The sequence below is a fragment of the Lates calcarifer genome, linkage group LG12 (genome assembly GCF_001640805.2).
Source record: "Lates calcarifer isolate ASB-BC8 linkage group LG12, TLL_Latcal_v3, whole genome shotgun sequence".
NCBI classification, from domain to species: domain Eukaryota; kingdom Metazoa; phylum Chordata; class Actinopteri; family Centropomidae; genus Lates; species Lates calcarifer.
Window position 1 is genome coordinate 26,803,812 of NC_066844.1, and position 20,954 is coordinate 26,824,765.

Here is a 20,954-nt window from a genome sequence, read left to right on the forward strand (position 1 = left end):
CAGCTCGATGGGTGAGTGAGTAGTTTGTCCTTGAACAAGACACCGACTCCCTGTCAATACAGAGGGGATTTTAGAAGAAGAGGGGAATGACAAAAGTACAGTATTTATATCTCTCACTTATGCTGAAAATAGTCAGGTTCAGTGATTATCTCTCCACACACACCTGGAGAAACTGCTCCAGTTTTACAGTCCTGTTCATCCTGTCCTGGCCTGTTGCATTTCTAAAACAATGAAACTGAGAACTTCCAGAACCAAACAAAAGCAAAAGTCAGACCGAAAGAGTACTTTATTGTGAGTTTTACTTTTAAACTCATCCAGGGGTACTGACAGTTGTTCAGACATTCTCCTGTCTTCAGCATGGACTCAAACATTTCACCTTAAATACCATAAAATACAGTCAGTGATTCAAACAGACAAATATTACAGGCCAGAGTGAAATACTAAACTGAACAGATCAGATCAGTATTTTCACCAATATACTCCAAATCTGCACATGTGCTGTATGTGCCATTACATCAGACACTGAATGACTGTGTTAGAAATCAATACTGTGGGTAAAGTAAATACCACACTGGTGTGTTTAGTTAGTGGGATGTTACTAAAAAGGCACTTTATTAGCACATTTGTTTTGTGTAATCGTACATGGAGTGAGGAGATGTCAGAATGATCACAGTTCATCCTGAGCCATGAGCTGTACTGTTGTGTTACAGCTGCTGAGAATCTAACAACTATCAAGTAAAAGAACTTGACAAACTAAAACAAACATGTTAAATGGTTTAGAAATGTAATAAAACCTGTTCATGTATGGAATAAACTGTTGGGATAATGTGACATCACAATATTACTATACATCAATATAGATGTTTGTTTTTAAATAAACCTTAAATGTTACGTTCTTAACAGTCTTTATCTCTGTGGTGGAGTATATGGACACAGTAAATTACATTTACAGGTCTTATTACAGTTTCATAACAAGCACATTTGTTTCAGTGACGTTGTTATCAGATTCAGTTTTTACATTATACTTTACACACAACATGATTCTGGTGTCTCAGCCTATTTAGTTTGAAAACAGAGAAGAGCAAATCTTCCATAGAGTAAAAATATTAGAACCAATCAGCCAGGTTACAGCAGAGTCAACACATGACAGACTTTGAACATGTGAAGTAAAATGACTCTCACTTTGTATGTTTGTTCATTTTACTCAGCATCTCTAAACGCTGCTCATCATATCTGTAACTGAATATTCAAAGTGCATTACGAGAGCTACTGAGGGTTTAATATTTAGAATTACTGCAGTCCTATGTACTACAGCTATCTGTTACACTTACTGTGGTGTTCTCAGTTTGTCTGCTGTAACTGGAGCCTCTGTAATTTTCTGTTTGCCAGTTGACCAACTCACTGACTCATAACAGTCTGTAGCGCAATCAGAGGAAATGACTGATGCCATGAGAGGCTGTGCTGTGACCAGCGATGATCCCATTTACATTTCGATGTTGCGGGGGCAGCGGTTGCCTCAGTGATATAGTGCTGAGGTGTCGTGGCATGGTAACAACTGCTGAACTGCAGAGGTGTTGTATACACTGCAGCCACTCCAGGGCAGTAAATCACAGCTCTGTTTTTAGGAGGTCTCACAGACTTTTAAATCTGCCCCGCTGGATGTCTGCGGGGCGCAGAGGGGTTGGTATAGTTCCCATCCTAAATACCCCACAGACTGTAAACACTCAGTTTTAGCTTATTCATGATTTAATAAATAATTGTGAGTAAACAGACGAGTGCCTCGGATAAATTTCTGATTCGATTTTTGTACCAAATTCAAAGCCAGGCTTTGTGGGATACTGACCCTTTTTTAATTGCCCCATGTTAACATGATGACAAATGAATGCCCCTGTGAATTTGTTGCAAACGGCACCCTCTGAATGTGTTCTTGGAAAAACTCTGGCTGCTGGAGCAGTGTGGGAGAGCATCTTCAGAGCGGTATTGCCGTGTTGATACAACCTCAGCCAACATAATCAGTAACAGTGCAGCAAGTGGACAGTAATGCTGAAGACAGGAGAGCAAACACTTTTTGTCTGAGGGTTTGGAGTGGTATTGGTGTGTATATGTGTGTATATGTGTGTGTCTGTGTGCGTCGTGAGTGTGTGTGTGTGTGTGTGTGAGATGGGGTCAGATCCGAGTCAGCTGGTGCCAAAAACTGGACGGCATGAAGCTTTCCATCTTGTCTGCGAAGAAACCCAGGGGTGCAAAGAGTGTGCTGAAGAACTGAGAGGGAGAGAAAGCAGAATGAGCCGTCAGTCGAACATAAAGTTATAGTCATAGTTTATACTCTGTCTCAAAGCCTCAGGTAAAACATTTCCTTATTTACTAAAATTATGAACATTTCTTTCAATTATTTTCAATTTTTAACTCTGACAAATTTGACTCCTCAGCCTTTTGTTGTTTTCTGGAAAAAAAAGTCGTTACATACATACGTTACGTAGTTTAGATGCAAATTATTATTTACTGTGCAGCATCATTCTGAGTTGCAGCAGGACAGTTCACAGCTGAACACATTTCTACATGTAATCCGGAAGCTTCCGGGAGGAGAAAGCCAAAGCTGCATCATCCTTATATTTTCATTCTTTAAACACTGCTGACAGCTCAGTATATTTATCCAGTTTTGGGGATAAACTTTATATTATTCATGATTTCCGTGTTAACACACTTTTATACATCAGCTCAATCACACTCCCTCTTTCACTTTCTGTTTCTAAACAGTGATAAAAAGTAAATAAACCTGTACAATTACTGAGTGTGACAGTTTATTCTTGACTTTAGAAACAGTACTTTGACCAGAGAAATGAATGAATCAATAAATATAATGAGTTAAATAACTATTGTTTGAGTAAAAGGCTATAATTCACAACCAGAATTCTCATCATCCCTTAAAACTGGCAGGATGTAGATATACTGTAATAATAATAAGAAAAATGAAATATGATTCTCATATAGCTGCACTTTACAGCCATTACACATCTGATTCAAACACTGACAAACTGAAAGTCAGATGAACTAAATGCATTTAACCACATACTATGGCATTATTCATGTTGACTTGTTAATATTTGCCTTTTTTCTGCTGTGAACAGAACAGAACTGAAAAACTCTCTTTATACTCTAAACTGAATCACTCCAGTTTTCATGATTACCAGCAGAAATAATAACTCAGATCTAAGCTCAGGATCTAGGATATATTACAGTAGGTATGTGTATAATAGAACATTTAAAATCCACATGTTAGTGATTTAGGTTTGTTGGTAACAGTAACATGTCCTCTGAAATATTACAATACAGCTTCTCACTGAAACTACTTGAGGTGTGTTTGATACACTTGACACTTTAATAGTCTCATTAGAGGCCGTATCATCCTGGCCAGACCAGTGCACATCAAGTGCTCTCTAATCCCATTTAATATATGAAACATATTCACCTACTATACCCTACATGTCTGGTATCTGTAAATAAAGTGTTGTCCTGCTCTGAGCAGCAGTAGATTCAGAGAAATGTGTTTTTCCTCTGCAGTGAGTGAGGACCTCTGTGTTCCTCCCTCGATGGTTTTCACGCTCTCGATCTGAACGTTACACAAACCAGGCTCTGCCCTGCTGTAAAAATCCTATCTGTTCCCAGTCTTTCCCATAACAACAGGGAAGAGCACTAGATGTTCTCTGTGCTCTTGTTTTTGCGTCTCTGAGTCTCTGTAAAGGCAGGCTCTAATAAACAGGATGACCATACACAAAGGATTAGCCAAAGTTAAGAGTTTGCCAAACTGGCTGAAACAGATAACACAACACTTCTATAATAAATAAACAGTAAAAGGAAGTCATGCATTTTAAGTTTCTAAATCTTTAAGGCTGTGAGTTACACTGATGTGTTTTCTGTGGTGATAAGGTTGCACTGTTCAGCTGTGGTTACTGATAGTTTAAGTTGGACTACAGCTTGTTTTGGCGGGAAACACTGACTTAACAGGCCTACGACTCCCATGAGCCTCCAGTGTTACTGACAGTGATGGAAGCAGCAATTACCACAGGGGTTAAAAGGTTCAGGTTACATACAACGTGCATTTAAAACACAACTAGGAAAAAAGACTGAATCAGAGATACACCAAAGATATAAGCGGTTAGCCAACCCACACTCACATCTGATTACACTGGTTTCATGATAAAAAAAAATGACATCTAACAATTCAAAATAACAACGTCTGAGATGTTCAGTGGACTTACTGCTTTGGCAAAGACACCCATGAGCTCTGGGAACTGATGTGTGAGCATGGCCAGTATGGCAGTGAAGGAGCAAAGGCCTGCTGTGAAGAGGATGAAGAAGGGAAGCTCTTTCTTTGGGTACACAGACACCTCGTGGAAAGCTGCAGCGAAGACGGGAAAGAAAGAGAGAGCGAGACAAAGTGAATCAATAGATAAATAAATCCCTGAAACAGGGACAGAGACACAATCCTGGACCACGAGTCAGTCAAGGTGACTGTACTCACAGGGCAGTAGTTCCCTGTCTGCTGTTTCTGTGCATCCTGGGTAAGGGTAAAACAGGTGACCCTTCTCCAGTGGGTATGGAATTATCCTGAAGGCTGTAAACAAACACAAACACCACTTTAAATAACATGACTGATATTTTAATCTACAGGTACAATAATCTGTTTAACAGCTGATATTACACAGAATGGCAGGATATGGACATCCTAATAAAATGTAATGACATTAACACTCTTGTGTGAGGAATGATCTCATCCCTGTTTAAGGAGAAATAGAGGATCTGTGGGGGTGTTGTCCATACAAAACCTATGACACAACAATTAAAAAATGAGGAGCAGCTAACAAAGAAGATACTTTTAGACTGGTTGTTCAAGTGAAAGTTTATATGGGGGACAACAGAAGTGATACGTACTGCCCTCCCAGGTGCAGTGTAGTAAGTTTAAGGCTCCCTCTGCCCTCTTCCAGTGCTGCAGGTGAAAGAAAGCGTATGCCACTGCCTCGCTGTCGCCCCTCTTCAAGATGTGCTCTGGAGGCAGGATCAGGCTCTTCATCTCTAATAAGTACTGCAGAGAGGAAGAGGAAGAAACACAAGACTCTCCTCAGTATCCAGATTTCATTTGCCTTTTCAACTTGGCACAGCACAGCACAGCACAGATGCCTGGCATAGCTGCACTTTACACTGTTATCCAGAACTGTGACAACGAGCAGTGGCTCAACTATTTTGAGAGTGAACCAAGGTCTGTGTATCTGTGCATAAACCCACAATGTTTACACACAATGTATGAAATCAGCTCAGTCAGATGGAGATATCATTCGTTGTCAAGTATTTTACTTAGTTGAGTATATTTCTAAACTGTTAAATCCCAGTGACTCTCACAATCACCCACAGTGCTAAAATTAAACATTTAGCAAGCAACTTGTTTTAAGATTGTAGCTGTGTATCAGTGCACGTCAACCAAACCACAACTACAACACTCATGAGTATTTACATTGTGACGTTCGACAGGTGCTAAGAAAGAGGATTTATTTGTGATCTGTGTGAAGTAGGTCTTTGTTTGCTGAGACCTGAACCTAAACTGTGCTGATGTGAGTTTGGTTTTAAAGATGCTGCCCCCTTGTGGTCACAAATCCCTTCGTGCAGCTTTAATAGCTTCATTCACGTTTTCTACTTGTTTTTTTCAGTCAGTACTTCACTTACTCTATCCTATTGTGCAATTCCCTCTGGCTAACTCCCTGCAGACTGAAAACATATTTTCCTCATGTGAGGTATTTGTTGAGAGCCTTATTTTGCAATTGTTCAAGGTGGGAGGGAAAAGCTTTCCAAAGCTCTGTGTGTGTTATTGTTACAGTACAGTACATTCATTCCATGAATGTGTAACATCCCCCTCTCACCACGCCCCTCCCTCCCTACTGTGTAAGTTTGTCCCAGTGAGTCAGTTGGTTCACTGTGCTGACAAAGGCCCACATCCCAGAGATACAGCCTATAGAACAGGTCTGCTCTCTGACATAACCCGGACCAAACATCCAGAAATATCACCGTCAGGTTATTGTGTGCTGCTTCTCAGTGTTGTGCATTTTTGAACGAGGCCTTGCTTTGTCAGTGGATAAGTCATATGACGCAGTGACTGAGATGACCTGCCACTCTGTGTGATTTATGTCTGTGTGCCAGTGTGCAGAGTCTGTGTTAAACAAACATGTGCAGGGTTGGGGCCCCCTGGGCTGGATTCCCAGGCGGCCGGCTTCACAGCGCTCTGGATCTCAGACTGACACTTTGGGAAGGTTACCCCACAGCTAATCCTGTCTAATCCCTTCCATGGTCACAGGCTCAGCCATCCATCCATCCATCCATCCAGCCAGACCATGCTGCTTCACCCATCTCCCCCTGCCTTACCCTCTGTCTCCAGTCTCGCCCCGTGATCACAGCCTGCCCAGGCTCTTCAACCTGGCTCATCCTGTTTCCCAGCTGTCCGTCACACTCCTCACTGGACAACAAGCCTGGATCTAATGTCCCAGTACCTGGACTGGTATCTGCCACACCTGTCTCTCACTGTCCTCACACAAACCTGCTTCACCACCAGTGTGCAATAACTCAGCATCTTCTGCCTCTCTCTTCACTGCTCAGCCTGTCCCTTCATTCGGCCCTCAAAGGGCTTTGCAAACCAAAATACACTCAGACAATTCATTCACACACACAACACAAAATAAAAATACAATATATGATCATGTGAGAAAAGAAGTTGAACTACAGTTTACAATCTCCTCCTCATCAGGCTCAAACCATGACTCTGCTTTACCTTCCTGCAACACCAGAGCCGTATTCATCAGATACAGTATTTAATGTTTCTATATGCTAAATCCATTTGCTCCATCGCCTGTGCCTCCCTCTCACGCTCATGAGTAACTGCTGGCAGCTACAGGCAACAGGTGAGGAACTCCACCTCACCTGCCTTCTCCTCTTCAGTCAACCATGACAGCAGACCGTCCCGTCTTCTACCCTCCTCTCTTTCCATCCTAACACTCTCCGTCGTCATTACAAGGATCGGCAGTGAGAGACAACCAGAAGCTGCTTGTTTGCCTTCCTCTTTTATCCTGTCTGAATTAATCCGTCTCTCTACTCCAGCAAAGACACCTGACTGTCTGCCTCCATCTTCTTCACCATTTCTGTGCACAAATCTTTCACCATCGTCTGCTCCTCCTCAGCACCAGTGTTGCTCAGTAACAAACCATAGCTTCTTGGTTGTAGAAGACAAAACAGTTACTGTAACTGCTTAAATAACATTTATTCAGGGAGCCAGTTTGGACCTGGAGATTTTACAGATACATGTGAAGGTTTTAGTTTTACACACAGCTCTACCTCCATATCAGCCTGTCTCTGATAATGAGAGGACAGAGTGTGGCACCCATGTAGGTCTGGGTCCTCTGTGTTTAAAGATTAACCATTTAGAGAGACCGGCCGCTCAGCTGTCCTTCCTCACATGCCACAGCATTAGACCCGGTGACACCTCAGTCCTCTGCGCTGGCCTCCCTCCCTCTCTCGTTCTCCGGTCTGTTTCTCTGCTCCCTGTCGCCTCTTTGATGAAGGGATTGAGTTTCATGTGTTCTCCTTTTATCCCTGGCCAGTCATAAGCCCAGAGCATAACTCATAAGCTGCCTTCTGATTCTAATCTGCAGCACTTTGCCTCTCACAATGGGACACACAGGCAACAATGACATCAGCCTTGTAGCTGCTCCATGAGGGTTGGACAAACTTTTATGGTGAAAGAGCATAAAGACACACAGGTGTTGGGCTTAAGGAATACAAACAAAGATTAAGAATTTCACAGTCAGTAAACGCTGCTACCAGCTACTCCAGCCTCTGCTGAGGGGAAGGAGAGGGGCAGAGAACAAACAACATTTGTCCTAACCCCCTTTACCTCCTCTGAATCAAACCTCATCAATCTTAATTCACAACAAACCCAGGTCTGCTACTCTGTCTCAATTCACAAACCAAAAAGCCAATTTCAGAGGTAAACTAAGAAAAGGTCCACATTCCTGAGTCTTGACAGGCGATCTAGATGAGACCATGTCAACCAGAATGGGGTGAGATGAGAAACTGCCCTCCAAAGTGGAGTAAACTAGCAGGGTAGATGGGATCTGGTCGCCCCGGCTGCTCTGAAATGAGCAAAGTGGTGGTAAATGTAAATGTAAAACTGATTCAGGTAGCAGGAACACTTGATCAGCTGTACAAGCATCCGGCAAACTGTCAAGTTCCTTAACCAGGGGCTGGTATGGAAGCTGATTGGAGTGGACAGACAGATGGAGAAAAGGGTGGAGGTGGAGGAGAGGAGGATTAATAGAGAGGGACAAGAAGATGAGGAGGAGAGGAAAACAGAAGTGAGCAGACGGGAAAAGGAGGGAAACAGGGGTAAGACGGAGAGCTGGTGAGGAAAAAGGGGAAAGAGGTCATGAGGGAGGAGAATGGTGTGTGCTGAAACAGCTGTGGGACTGAAGCCTGTGTGTGTGTGTGTGTGTGTGTGTGTGTGAGCAGTTTGAATGAGCTCATGTGATGTAGTCTAGCATGATATTCATATATAAGCTCCTTGGCATGCTTGATAACACACCCACACACTTAATGCTTGACCTAACAATGTTCCTTTATTAATCCACCTGTTCAGGGAGAGCAGGGGCTGGTGGGTAGTTTTTATTAACCATGCTAGCTGCACAGCTCTAAGGACGACAATGTCAACATGTCGAGTCAATTCAACCACTGAAATATCTCAACAACAACTGGATGGACTGACATTCCACACAGATATCCACAGCACTGAGAGGATGAATCATACTGACCTTGACGATCCTGACTTTTTATCTAAATTAGTATTTGTTCTGAGAAATATCGTCTCAAATATCAACGCCTTTAATTGGCACAAAATGTGGTGCAGACCTTTATGTTTTCCAGGTGAAGCAGCACTGACTTTGGTAATCCCCTGACTTTTCCTCTGGCTTCACTCGCAGGTTTGTGGTTCAGAGTTCAGCGCAGAACCTCCACAATTATATGTTTCTCAAGGGAAACTCTTGAGGGAGTGGCATACGCTGCTCTTTTACTTTTCCTCATCCTGCAGATATGGAGATGAAACTGGCAAACCTCTGTTTACAAGCCTGTTTTTATAAACTGTGGGCCATGACTGCCACTGGTGCTGCTCTACTCCTCCTGCTATCTGTCTGATATGACTTATTTACAGCAACACACCTCTGATCTCCCACCAGATAATACAGATACAGAACATAATAACTAATGTTTATGCTGCTCATTAGGTCACATTCAAAACTGGTGCAGTTAAACTAGACATCACTTTCAGGTCAAATCAATATGTGATTTTGTCACAGTTTTAGACATTTTTATGTCACATAATTGCTCAATGAATGCAACAAACTCTACCACAGCATGCTCAACTCTCTACACTATTTGTGAAACTAATAGAAACAGTCCAGAGTCACAGGTGCACTCATCACTCAGACATGTCAGACAACACAAAGCAACATGGCTCCTCTTTCCTCACAGAGGTACATCTTCATATCCAAAAAAACTCAACACAACTCTGCTTTGAGGCCTGAGTGAGTATCAGATGTTCGAGTTTAACAATAATCACAGGTGAAAAATATGTTATAAATGTAAGTTTCAGTGTTAATTCACTGTTCATTTGCTCTAAATGACTTCCATTCTGATGAAGCTGGCAGTGGCTCTGGCTGCAAACAGGGGATGAGAGGGGATGAGGGAACATGAGAGGATAAGAAACAGGATGAGGGTACGTGATGAGAGGGGAGAGGACGGCTGCCTCTGGGCAGGATAGGGAGGGAGCAGTTGGAAAGACACTGAAGATGAGGGCCCTCACTTTAAAATCAAAGGCTGGATCAAAGTGCTGGCTGATGTCTGCCCCCCTCCACACACACAAACACACCGGTTCTCTTTCTCTGGAGTCCACCAGATGAAACAACACCACACTACAAAGCCTGAGCTAAGACAAAACCAAGCTGCAACTGCTTGTGTATGACTCTGTGTGTGCATGTGAGTGTGTGACATCTAATCCTGTGGGAACTGATGAGAAAGGCCAGAGAGATATCACTGTAGTCCCATGTGTGCCCTGGTTCAGACGAACATAGAGCTGCACTCTACTACACATTACTGTCTACCAACATATCTGTTCTACTTTATATCAACAGTTACTCTGAGGATCTAAAAGTTAAAACCAAACTACCTGTAAAAACACGAAATGCACATGATCCAAAACATACTGTAGTGGTCACACGATAAGGGCAAATACACATCTGAAGTTGTGTTTCATTTAAAATCACTAACAATATAAATCGATCCAAATCACTACTATAGACAAAGAATCAGCAAAAGCACATTCACACCAGGATTTCTAATCTACACAGGTGTGACAAAATGAGTTGAGAGCTACTGTATAATAACCTGCACTGACACCTGCAGGTGAGCCAGTATACAGCATGTCCAGAGAGAACATTAGCCCACCTGTAGCTGCTGACACAGCTGTTTACCTGCTCTGTGTGTGACCTTTACACACAGCAGTCATGTGAGCCTGGTTTGTGGACATGGAGGGACAGGTGAAACATTTCAGGTGGTGGATAAAGTCTAATGGTGTTGAGATTATTCTGTGAATAACGTGGAGATTTAATCCTGATCCTCATTTTAATGCCACATGTAAAAAAGTCAGGTTTATTTAAGTTTATAACATCACATCCCAATGATCAGTGGGTTTTACACGCTCACTCATTAATCTAATCTGACCTTTGGCACGTGTGGGTTGAACTCCACAGCTCTGTGTATGGCCTCCACAGCGTTCATCTCTGCTGTGCTTAGTCCCCGCCTGGATGCTGCCTCTGGGGAGAACCTGTGTGACACACCTCATATGAAAGACTGCAGCTGCTCACAGAGTTCTACCGTTACTGCAGCCAAACACACCATAGAGATACAGATGTTTAATCAGACGACAAAATTCACAACTAACAGCTATTTAAAACCTTATGAATCAGAGGTGAACGTACTTATCTGACACAGCCCGTGCTTTCAGCAATGCAGATGTGTAGCATATAGTGGCTGATTTTGGCAAGCTGATGTCTGCAGTAACAGAATAAAGTGGGGTCATGTGACATAAGCCATTCAGTCCATTTTCAGGGCAAATTTAATGACAGAGTCTCACCGTCATATTTGGCGAGGACTGCTTGGACATCAGCGTATGCCTGAAGCTCTAGAAGTGCCTCCAAGAGGTTTTCATGTATATTTAACATCCCCAGCAGTGGGAACTCCTTCATTAACTGCAAACACATAAAACATCATACAGTAACACTGTGTGGGTGCAACTGTTCTCCCATTATTTTAGATACAGTAGCTGTATTTTTGTGAGATTATTTTTGATAGAAACTCACATCTCTCATCATTTTCACAGCTTCTTTAATCCGTCCCAGTTTGCGTGCACACATCGCCAGTCTGCGTTTAATGTACACCAGTAAGTTGATATCTTTTCCAGCTGTGGATAACAAACATGAGATATTTAAAAAAACTAAACACGTTAAAACATGAATAACACTGATAAAATGAGAACCAGGCCTCATGTTGTGATCTTGTGTGGAGGAAAAGAACTGATGTAATGCTGCACTTGTGATTACATGAATCACCACAGGTGGGAGTGGATAAACAGTATGTGGTCTGTTCTACTCATAACCACACTTACCTGTGATGTGAAGTGTCACTTCAGTCACTGTGTAGTTGTGGCAGAGCACGTTGTGTAAGTAGGATTTAAACTGGGTGTAGTTACTCAAACTAGTTAACTACCTTCTGTTAATTGTACTTCCTGTATATTCAAGTCCATCCTTACCAATACTAAGAGCTTTTTTGAAGAGGCGTTCAGCTTCTGTGATGGTTGTGGCTTCTTCCTCTGCTAGGAGCACATAGGCTGCAGCACATCTGTACAGCAAATCCTCATTATATTTTCCTTAAAAAAACTCACATTTAAACTGCATTACAACAGCTACATTTACATTTACAGACAGGAGATAATGTGTCACTGTGTGAGAGCAGGACTCACTCATGGTTCATCTCTATGGCCTGGTAAGCTGCTCTGATCCTGGCTTGAGGATTTCTCTCTCTCCAGGCTTTCTGCATCACTGTAATGAGACGATGAACTCAGGCTTATTATACATGCGACCTCACACTCCTCACATATATTCACCTGTATGTCCCCAAGTCAAAAGCTCTGCAACAAAAAACAAATCAGTTTGATATGAACAAAAGAAAAGAACCAAAGCTTTTTGCTTGTCTGGTGGATCATGTAATCATCACATCTCTCTGTTTTCTGTTGCATGCATTTTATTACAACTCACCGGCATCTTCAGGCTTTAACTGCTGAGTGTCTCCTGTGAAGAAGGTCTGATGGTCTTGAGCAGACAGGTTCATATCATAGTATGTTAGAGGTTCCTTCCCTGTTACCCAGGTGTATCTGCAGTCAAACAAGGAAAATAAAAAAATTCTGTGAATCAATCCATCCACCAAGTAAGTACGATCATATGCATCCTAAACAGCTGAATATCTGAATCATACCTGTTGTACTCTGCTCCTCTGAACAGATTCAGAGGGTTCCTCCAGACCTTACACTCTAGAAAAAGGAAGCTACTGTTATTAATGCCAGCAGTATTATTAATAACATTGCTGTAATGGTTTGTATGATTCACACGTTTACCTGAGACACTGGGTCTCGGCTCTGCCTCCCCATTCACCGAGGAGAACAGACCAGTTGTGGAGCTGCTCTCCACTCCTCCCAGGAGAGGACGCAGGTGACTCACTGACACTTGTTCAATGAACGAGGTCCCGTATTTACGGAAATACCACCACTCAAATATCTGTGGTGAGAACACACATGGTGACCACAAAACGTACACAATAAGACAACATTTATTCAGTTATCCTTTAGTGGCAGTCACTGTGAAATCACTAGACCAGTGGTTTCTGAGTTTTTTCTGCCATGCAACCCCAGAAACTGCCATAAAGAGAAAGAAATCAGTCCACCTCATACATGTTGTTATCTGAGCTCATCTGTCTTGCCTGAATCTTGATGGCCTTGCCAGCATTAGAGCACTCCTGTTTGTTTATTGAACCTGAATGAATCAAATTCATTCAAATTCTTCTCACCCAGTAAAGGCTAAAGCCCACTGCACTGGACAAAGGACTGGTACTGATGTCCCTGGGCACACTACAATACATTTCCATTCTGGCTTTACATTTAATAACAATGCTCCTCTAGAACTAGACCTGGATTCCTGAGTGTGAGTCAGACTTTAGGACACTGTCCTGAAAGATGTGTCTATTAATGGATAACAACAAGAGTCAGGTGCCCTTGTTAACACTGCTTTCTGTAGCCATTCCTCCTGTTAATGCTGACCATAAAGAGATTCATTCCCACATCAATTTCAATGTTAGTGATGGAGGAGAAAATCCACAGTCCTTCTTCTATGTAAAAATACATTACAAAGCTAATATGAGACATCAGCAGTCGGTGTTAGACAAATCTGTGTAGCCAAAGGGGGAAAAAATACAATAATTAAAGTCATAACTCACGAGGATGAGTCCAGAGATGAGAGAGGAGGTTCCAGTGAGAGCAACATAGAATTTAGGAGTCAGTGTATTTAAAAACACTGAGGCTGAAAGGAGAGAAACAGTCAGTCAGGTTAGTGTCATCAGTTCAGCCAGAGCTGACAGAAGTTTCTGCTGTAGCTCTAACACATGTAACAGAAAATGACTGACAACAGCTGCAGCACGAACAGACAAAATACTGATCTTTGTTTGTGTATAGCAGAGTATCTCACATCCACAGGAACAAACTTTAAAACACATCAATAAAAAGCTGCATCTTTACAACAAGCGGTGAACGCTACTGATAGAAAATGATGCAACTAGTCCCTGACACTGGGTGTCTAAATACTGGACTTCAATCTAAGCCGAAAGTCTCCTCTGTCTGCGCCTCAGTCACTCAGAAAACGAGCTGTCAAACCACCAACAGCCCCGCTTGCTGCCAGCTAAAGCTACATACCCGGAGGCTAACAATAGCTAGCTAGCAGCTGCATTAATTCACCTGAGGTAAGAGTTTCCTGCAGTTTCAGCGGGCTCCACAGAACGTATATCATGATGAGCACCATGCCGAACCAAATGAAGCACACGTAAGTCCATGACCAAGACAGCCAAGACTTTAATTTCTCTGTAAATCCAAGAGACTGAGGATTACTGCCAGTAGTGTCCTCCATGTTTCTCCGGATGTCTGTAAACAGAGGAGTCACGTGACCACGTTCAGACCTCTATTTTGAAATCGCGACAAAAAAATCATTTCCGGAGGCTACAAAAACAATAACAAGACTTCTGTTAATATTATTATCTCTATTTTAATCATTATCATTTCATTTTACTGTTGTTATGTCCTGAAATAAATCTAATAAAGTATAAACATTAAAATTAATCGGTTTTATATCAACGTTTGGAGGCATTAGACTGGACTGAGAAGTCTAAAGGACAAAAAAATGAACATGTGAAAAGACAGATGCTTTATGCACGATTAATCGAAAATAAATAACTAAATAAAAACATGATAGCAGCAGCTGTATTTTCTTATTGCTTAATTATGAGTGCTTCCTCCACCTCTCTGCTCCACATTAGGGCTCCAGAAAATAAGTACACTGTTGATAGTTACTTTCTGATTTGTCAAGTGAAGGTTTATTTAGTAAAATCTTAGACTAAAATGCCCATTACAGTGTCTATTACAGTGTTATAGTGTTTATATTGAGTCTAAATGCACCAAAAATATTCAGATTAAAAACATTTTTTAAAAAGAGAATAAAGCCAAATCCTCACATCTGAGAAGCTGGGATCAGTGATGTTAATTCACTGACCAAGAAATAACTGATTATCCCATTTTTGACAATTAAATTTCTGTCAATCAATTAATAAATTATGAATTTATTTCATCATTACTTAATATAATAGTAATGATAGATATTGACCTGAAGTAAACTACAGACTCGGATAGATGTGAGCTGTTGGGGATATTTGGGGGCATTCATCATCTCCTGCAGACAGAAACAGATCATTTCTCTGCCTGTTGTAACATGTAGTATTATCTATGGCCAGTAGGTGGCGCCATTACATCCATAAAACCATTCACTTCTTTTTCCATCCACCGACTGCAGGTGGAGACAACGTTCAGTTGTGTTTAGTCTCAGAATTCATTACAATATTCTATTATATATATAATATAATATATATTATATTATATTTTCAGGATGGTAAATGTACATCAGTTTGAATTAATTACTGAGCAACTTTCTCAGGCTTTATTTAAGGCTGAGAGCTGGAGCCAACTCTTTAGCTTTGATCAAACTGCCAGTCATTGTATGTGCAGAGTTTTCTGTTACCATGATCTACACACCCACAGATGAATATAATTTGTTCAAAAATAAACAATTCAATAAGACTGTTGACAGATAAGGAGAAAGTATATTTTTTGGGTGCACACCACCCTCAGCACTCCTCACCTTCTGTGACTGACTCACATCTCCTAACAGTGCAGGAATAAATGTGATTTGTTGGAGTGTGTTCTAGTTGGAGGTTACAGCCACTGAATGACAGAGAGCCAGATTTGGTCCTGCTCACACATGCCCTTGGGTGTTTTTCTGCCTGATGCTGATGGACAAGCACACGCAGGGTTAAAGGCCTGTCATATAAATCAGGTACAATCACTTTAGAGGTGAAAACATGCATGATGCTGCTGACAGGGAGGAAGAGTGGGGGAGAAAGAGGAATAAAAAAGGAGTGGAAGAGGAACAAGACAGGTTTGTAGAAGTTATCCGGAGTGAACACCCTGACCTGTATGTCTGAATGTATCGCCAGCTGAGAGGATATTTCCAAATGACCTCTGCTCAGTGACTCATTCGTTGATAAAACATACATGTGCCTTCCAAGAATATACAAAGATAACAGTGTTATCTTTTCCTGCATTCACACTGCACCACTTATATTGGTTAAATATCAACAGAAGTCAAATAAAATATAGATGAAGAGACAAGGACATCTGCTGAATTCCTGCATGTTCTGTTCTGCATTTTAATGCACCTTCATTTAAAAATCATTTGTTAAAATCTTATCTGGCACTGCAGATAAAAGCTAACCTTTATCAACAGTAAACTGTGAATATACAGCACAACACTCATATAAAAATTGGGAACAATGGATGGTACCTCAGCACAAAATGTGACATGACCTGTACACAAACGGTCAGCCAGTGTCCAGCCACGCAGAAGCAATATCACTCATCATTCTGCAGTCACCTGTACACTTAAGGTTCATTTACAATTTCACGTCTGGGATCCATCCAGCCGTTCTGGACTTCATGTTCTGTTTATGTAGTTTCTTTCTTTTTCTCTCCCCAAAGCTTTTAAGAGTCCTCTAATCATACATAATTAATCAGGGTTTTCACTTAAATGCACTGCATTTCTCACTCTCATTATTACTTAAGAGGCTGCGTTTTAAGGGTTTAAAATACCCGGCGTTCTGTTGATCATATTGTTCACAAAGCCAGCTGTTTAAACAAATGAGGACTTACTGTATAAGACTAAAAATATATAAAAACATGTTAGAATATTTTAGGGCATTTCAGGCTATTGACACATTTTCATTACTTCACATTAAATTTTTAATTGTGCCTTCTTGATGTCAGTGAAAGATTTTAGTTTGATCTGAGCAGAAGTTTGGTTATAATGTAATTTTAATGAGTAATAAAGTGTGCTTTGAATACTGTAGTGCTCTGAAAATGTACATGCTGTCTGACTGGTCGTTTGTCAGCTCAGCATTTGGTGGTCCCTGCCCTGATGGAAAACTTTATGAAACTGGTTCTTGTCTCCCACACTGCTTTCTCTCAGTGAGTTTATATTACTTGTCTCCATGAAGGGACTCTCCCTCAACAACTCATTTCTCTCAAAACACTTCATTTTCAGAAAATGTGCAATGTTGCCACAGAAAAATGACTTCCTCCCTCCACACAGACCCAGAGACCAAAATTTCAACCCTTTTCTCTGAAAATCTATGAGGACAAATGGACATGTTGTTTCATAACTACCATAATGACTAATTTACAAACCATGCTGAGGCAGAGAGAGGATCTCCACCATTCAAACAGCAGCAAGGAAGATACATATTATGTAACACTTTACATTTGCCTGTTGATGGATATGTTCTCCTCTTACAGAATAACACCTCTTTTTACCTTTTTAATCATCCTACATTATCACCTCTGCAGAGATATCCACTTTAATGTAAAGGAATGCAATGCAATCCACCAGAACTGTGTGTTATCAGTGTAAATGCTGGTAACATATATGAAAACACAAAACATGGAGTAACAGCATGAACAGCAGCGGCTTCTCCTCCAGCGTGTACACTGGCTTGTTCATTGTATACAACTGCAGCCAACTGTAAGTATAAGTGGAAGAGGCAGAGATGAATAATACATACGAATTACCTTCATGCAGTCAGGGTCTTTTTTCCACTCCCCTCTGCTGCAAGAACATCATTTTTATAACAATAAAATAAAAGGTGAGGTGCACAGACAAAAACCGCAGGTATTGTGAGTGAACAGCTGCCGTGTCAATAGCTGCAGGAGCTTGGAAGGTGTTACTGTACTTTTAGAGAGGTGTTAAATAATGTGTAACGGCCAACAACAAGAGTTATGAAAGTCTTTGTGCACCAGAAACTGGAGCTGCCACAGACAGAGCAAATCCGGCCTTTTTAATGTTAATAAGGCTGCTTGTGTTTGTGCTGCGAGAGGACAAGTCTGACGTCATCACAAGTTGAGACACTTTGTTCACATTCTTTCTTTTCTTTCCCAGTGTTTTCTTTTTTCTTTTTTTTTAACCGTCCTATTATCTGAACTCAGTAGGATAGTTGTTTTGCTTGACAATGTTGAGGAGACAGATGTGGGTCCATAATGAAAAGTCCTAATCCATAATCTGAGCAGAAACAAAAGTATGGTCAAAACAGCAATAAGCAAATCAAGCGCAAGATACAGACATATTTTTATCCTCAGATGTGTGAATTACTGTACAAATGTCACACACAATGAACATGAATTATTTCCATCTCGAATCTTTCCCTGTCAGTCTGTGACTGTTGATGTTTCCCTCGTATACCTTATCATTATTCTTTAATTAGAGGTTATTCCTGCTGTAACTGCTGTGATAGCTGGGATGACTGAGGTCAGCAGGGTTCACTCTTTAATGTACAAAATGTCACAGATGTCCATTCAGCAGCCGCTGAGATATTAAAGCAGAACAACACAATGACTGTTTCCTCATGATCACAACAATAACACCATACAACAATTCACTGACTCACAAACCTTCAGTTTAAACCATCAACATTTCACTCAACGTGCCTCCCAGTCCATTCACACAACCTGATGAGGTTTGACTGAAAGCATGTGAAAGAACAAGACAGCACTCGGGTCTCTGTGGTTTAAGTCCCCCATCACAGTCAACAGGCCTTGATTGCAGTCACTGCTGTTGAGAATCATGTAACCTTTATGGGACGCTTTCAAAGATGACTCATAGTCAGGCTAATTTTAGAGGGCTTTGTGCTTTAGATTGGCCTTGAAGTATACAATTATAAAACATGAAACAGAGTGACACAGACAGAGAATGAGACACACTCTGCTGCTGTGCACCATAGTCGCATGTTCAGTCTCAATGGAAAAAAGCAGGAGAAAACAACCTTGAATTTACAAGTGAGTTTTGAATATTTAGATGTGCTTGACATGATTTACACTGCTGCATGGTTTCTGACTGCTCAGTGGCTCTGCTACATTCTTTATGTAAACCTAGCACCCTATGTAGAATTTGAAATTTGATGATTTTGGCGGGTGTGTGTGGCCTTTACCAACAGTAATTTAAGAGACCAACCCCCCCACCCCCACTGCATATGGTGAGTAAAAGAGACGAGAAATGAAACTACAATAATGAAAACTAAATAACTGACATGATTTTTTTTTTTTAATGTTTTTTCCCACAGAACAAAATGAGCTCATTCTGAACCAGCGTAAGAGAAAATCACTTTTTTGGCTGAACAGGTCTAATGCTGACAAAACAAAGCTAACTCATACATCTCTGTATTTCCTGTTTTCACTGTGTTAATAATCTAATAATGAGTTACATATTATTGATAATTGACCAGATACTGACATCAGCTAGTCAAATAACTCAAAAGAATCATTTATCACTCAAACTATTTGACTTAAACTGATTCAATTATTCCAGTGAACGTGTTGTACAGTAACAAGTTTGAATCCAGAATGAGATAAACTTTGGACTGAAGATGTCGTTAAAAGGAACAGTTGTATATGTCGACATCATGATCTTTCTTAATGTGGCATTGTTCGTTGAAACCTCATGTGTTCTGTAGGCTTCCATAGACAAAAACAACATAACAAAGACAGAAGAACACAGAGAATAATACGCCACAGATTCTCATACCAGCGATGATTTTTTGAGATAAAGTTAGTCGTCGTATTTAAAACACAGTCCCTCCACTGTCAGCACAGCAGACTGTATCAGAAAAAGGCCGTTGGACACTGACTGAAAACAAAACACCGAAATTGAACCACAGCTAGTTCCACTGCTGTGTGCCTGACCTTTTACAGCGAAACGAGACACGTTAGTGTCACCTGGAGAAAACGCTGCTGATTAACACGGAGACTCTGCTGTCCCTGACGTCACTACGAATCATCGTTACCTGGCCACTGGTATTTGTGGTTGAATACTGAATCAGACATCAGGGACGAACAGATTCGAGCTGACAGCAGGAGGGAGAGAGCTTACCTTTGATATTCGTGGGAGTCTTTTTTACATGAAACTAAAAACTGGGGCAAAGTAAAGATCACGCTCTTCTAGTACAACGATAATATCTGTGTGAAGTGTCTGTGAGTTAATTGAGTCTTGGTGCAATAAAAATATTCCACATTGTCGTCTGAAAGCACAGACAACGATGACTGACAATCAGGCTGCTTTTTTAATCCAAGAAGAAGGTAATCAGTGCTTCAGACTTCTTCAAGGCAGATGACTGACAGCATGAAAGCAGAATATATTATGCAACCTAACCTGAGTAAACAGTCAAATAATACAGTTATATAATTGGAAAAGGTGATTGAAGAAGACAAAGTAGAAATACAATGAAGTTAAATTGCATTCAAATGTTTCGACACAAAGAACTGGAACATCTGACTTCCTGAGAGAGATGAAGTTTTATCTGCCATCTGTTCGTATGCAGTGCATAAAGTGCCCACTGCAGTGTCAGGCTACAGTTAGATGGACTGTCAGGCTGGAGCCAGTCAACCGTGCAGTAATACGTTCCCTGCTCTGACCTCCAGAATGATCTAACCATACAACAGACTAATGATTGTCCTGGCAGGGTCTCTAGAACCTCCCATGAAACACATTGTGAGACTGTGACCATGTGGCTTAAAGACTACTAACAACATTGATCAGCTCCCTCTGAGCTGCAGAAAGCTGCAGCCCATTTCAGCACACTGCTGAATAAAAAAACATTTCCTATGTTTTGGAGTAAAGAATAAAAAGCCCAGTATAGATTCTGTCTTTGAAGTGATTTTTCTTCTCTACACATTCTGAGATTCACAGAAGCTGTGCATTTCCAAATTCCTCCCCATCTGTGTAAATGTGATACCTCTCCTTAGTACAATGAACTGGAAATGGAAGCTGTGTTTCATATAATCCCCAAATCCATCCAACTCTCACATCCTATCATGCAAATTTGGTGCAGTTTGAAGAGAATCCGGTCTCGCAACCATATGCCTGAGCCGTGTAAAAGATACAACAATTTATTATGCA

The 20,954-nt window shown here is 41.1% G+C and overlaps 1 protein-coding gene across 1 annotated transcript; it reads right to left on the minus strand.

Moving 5' to 3' along the window:
• Window positions 1-268: 268 nt before the first annotated feature.
• On the minus strand, window positions 269-15,743 carry st7l (suppression of tumorigenicity 7 like). The gene is made up of 16 exons (XM_018703870.2): window positions 15,597-15,743; window positions 14,147-14,329; window positions 13,633-13,715; window positions 12,758-12,917; window positions 12,619-12,673; window positions 12,402-12,517; window positions 12,107-12,185; window positions 11,897-11,985; window positions 11,448-11,548; window positions 11,222-11,336; window positions 11,067-11,139; window positions 10,810-10,912; window positions 4,933-5,083; window positions 4,523-4,615; window positions 4,260-4,399; window positions 269-2,262 (listed from the first exon to the last, which is right to left on the minus strand). Exons 2-16 carry the CDS (start codon window positions 14,313-14,315, stop codon window positions 2,167-2,169), a joined length of 1,623 nt encoding a protein of 540 aa, XP_018559386.1. The 5' UTR covers window positions 14,316-14,329; window positions 15,597-15,743; the 3' UTR covers window positions 269-2,166.
• Between the last annotated feature and the right edge of the window lie 5,211 nt (window positions 15,744-20,954).

Coding starts and splice junctions, on each gene's coding strand:
- st7l (XM_018703870.2), bottom strand. CDS start 14,315: ATGGAGGACACTACTGGCAGTAATCCTCAGTCTCTTGGATTTACAGAG. Junction 11,140..11,221: donor AGTCCTCGCCAAATATGACG/GTGAGACTCTGT, acceptor CTGTTACTGCAG/ACATCAGCTTGCCAAAATCA. Junction 2,263..4,259: donor TGGGTGTCTTTGCCAAAGCA/GTAAGTCCACTG, acceptor TCTCCCTCTCAG/TTCTTCAGCACACTCTTTGC.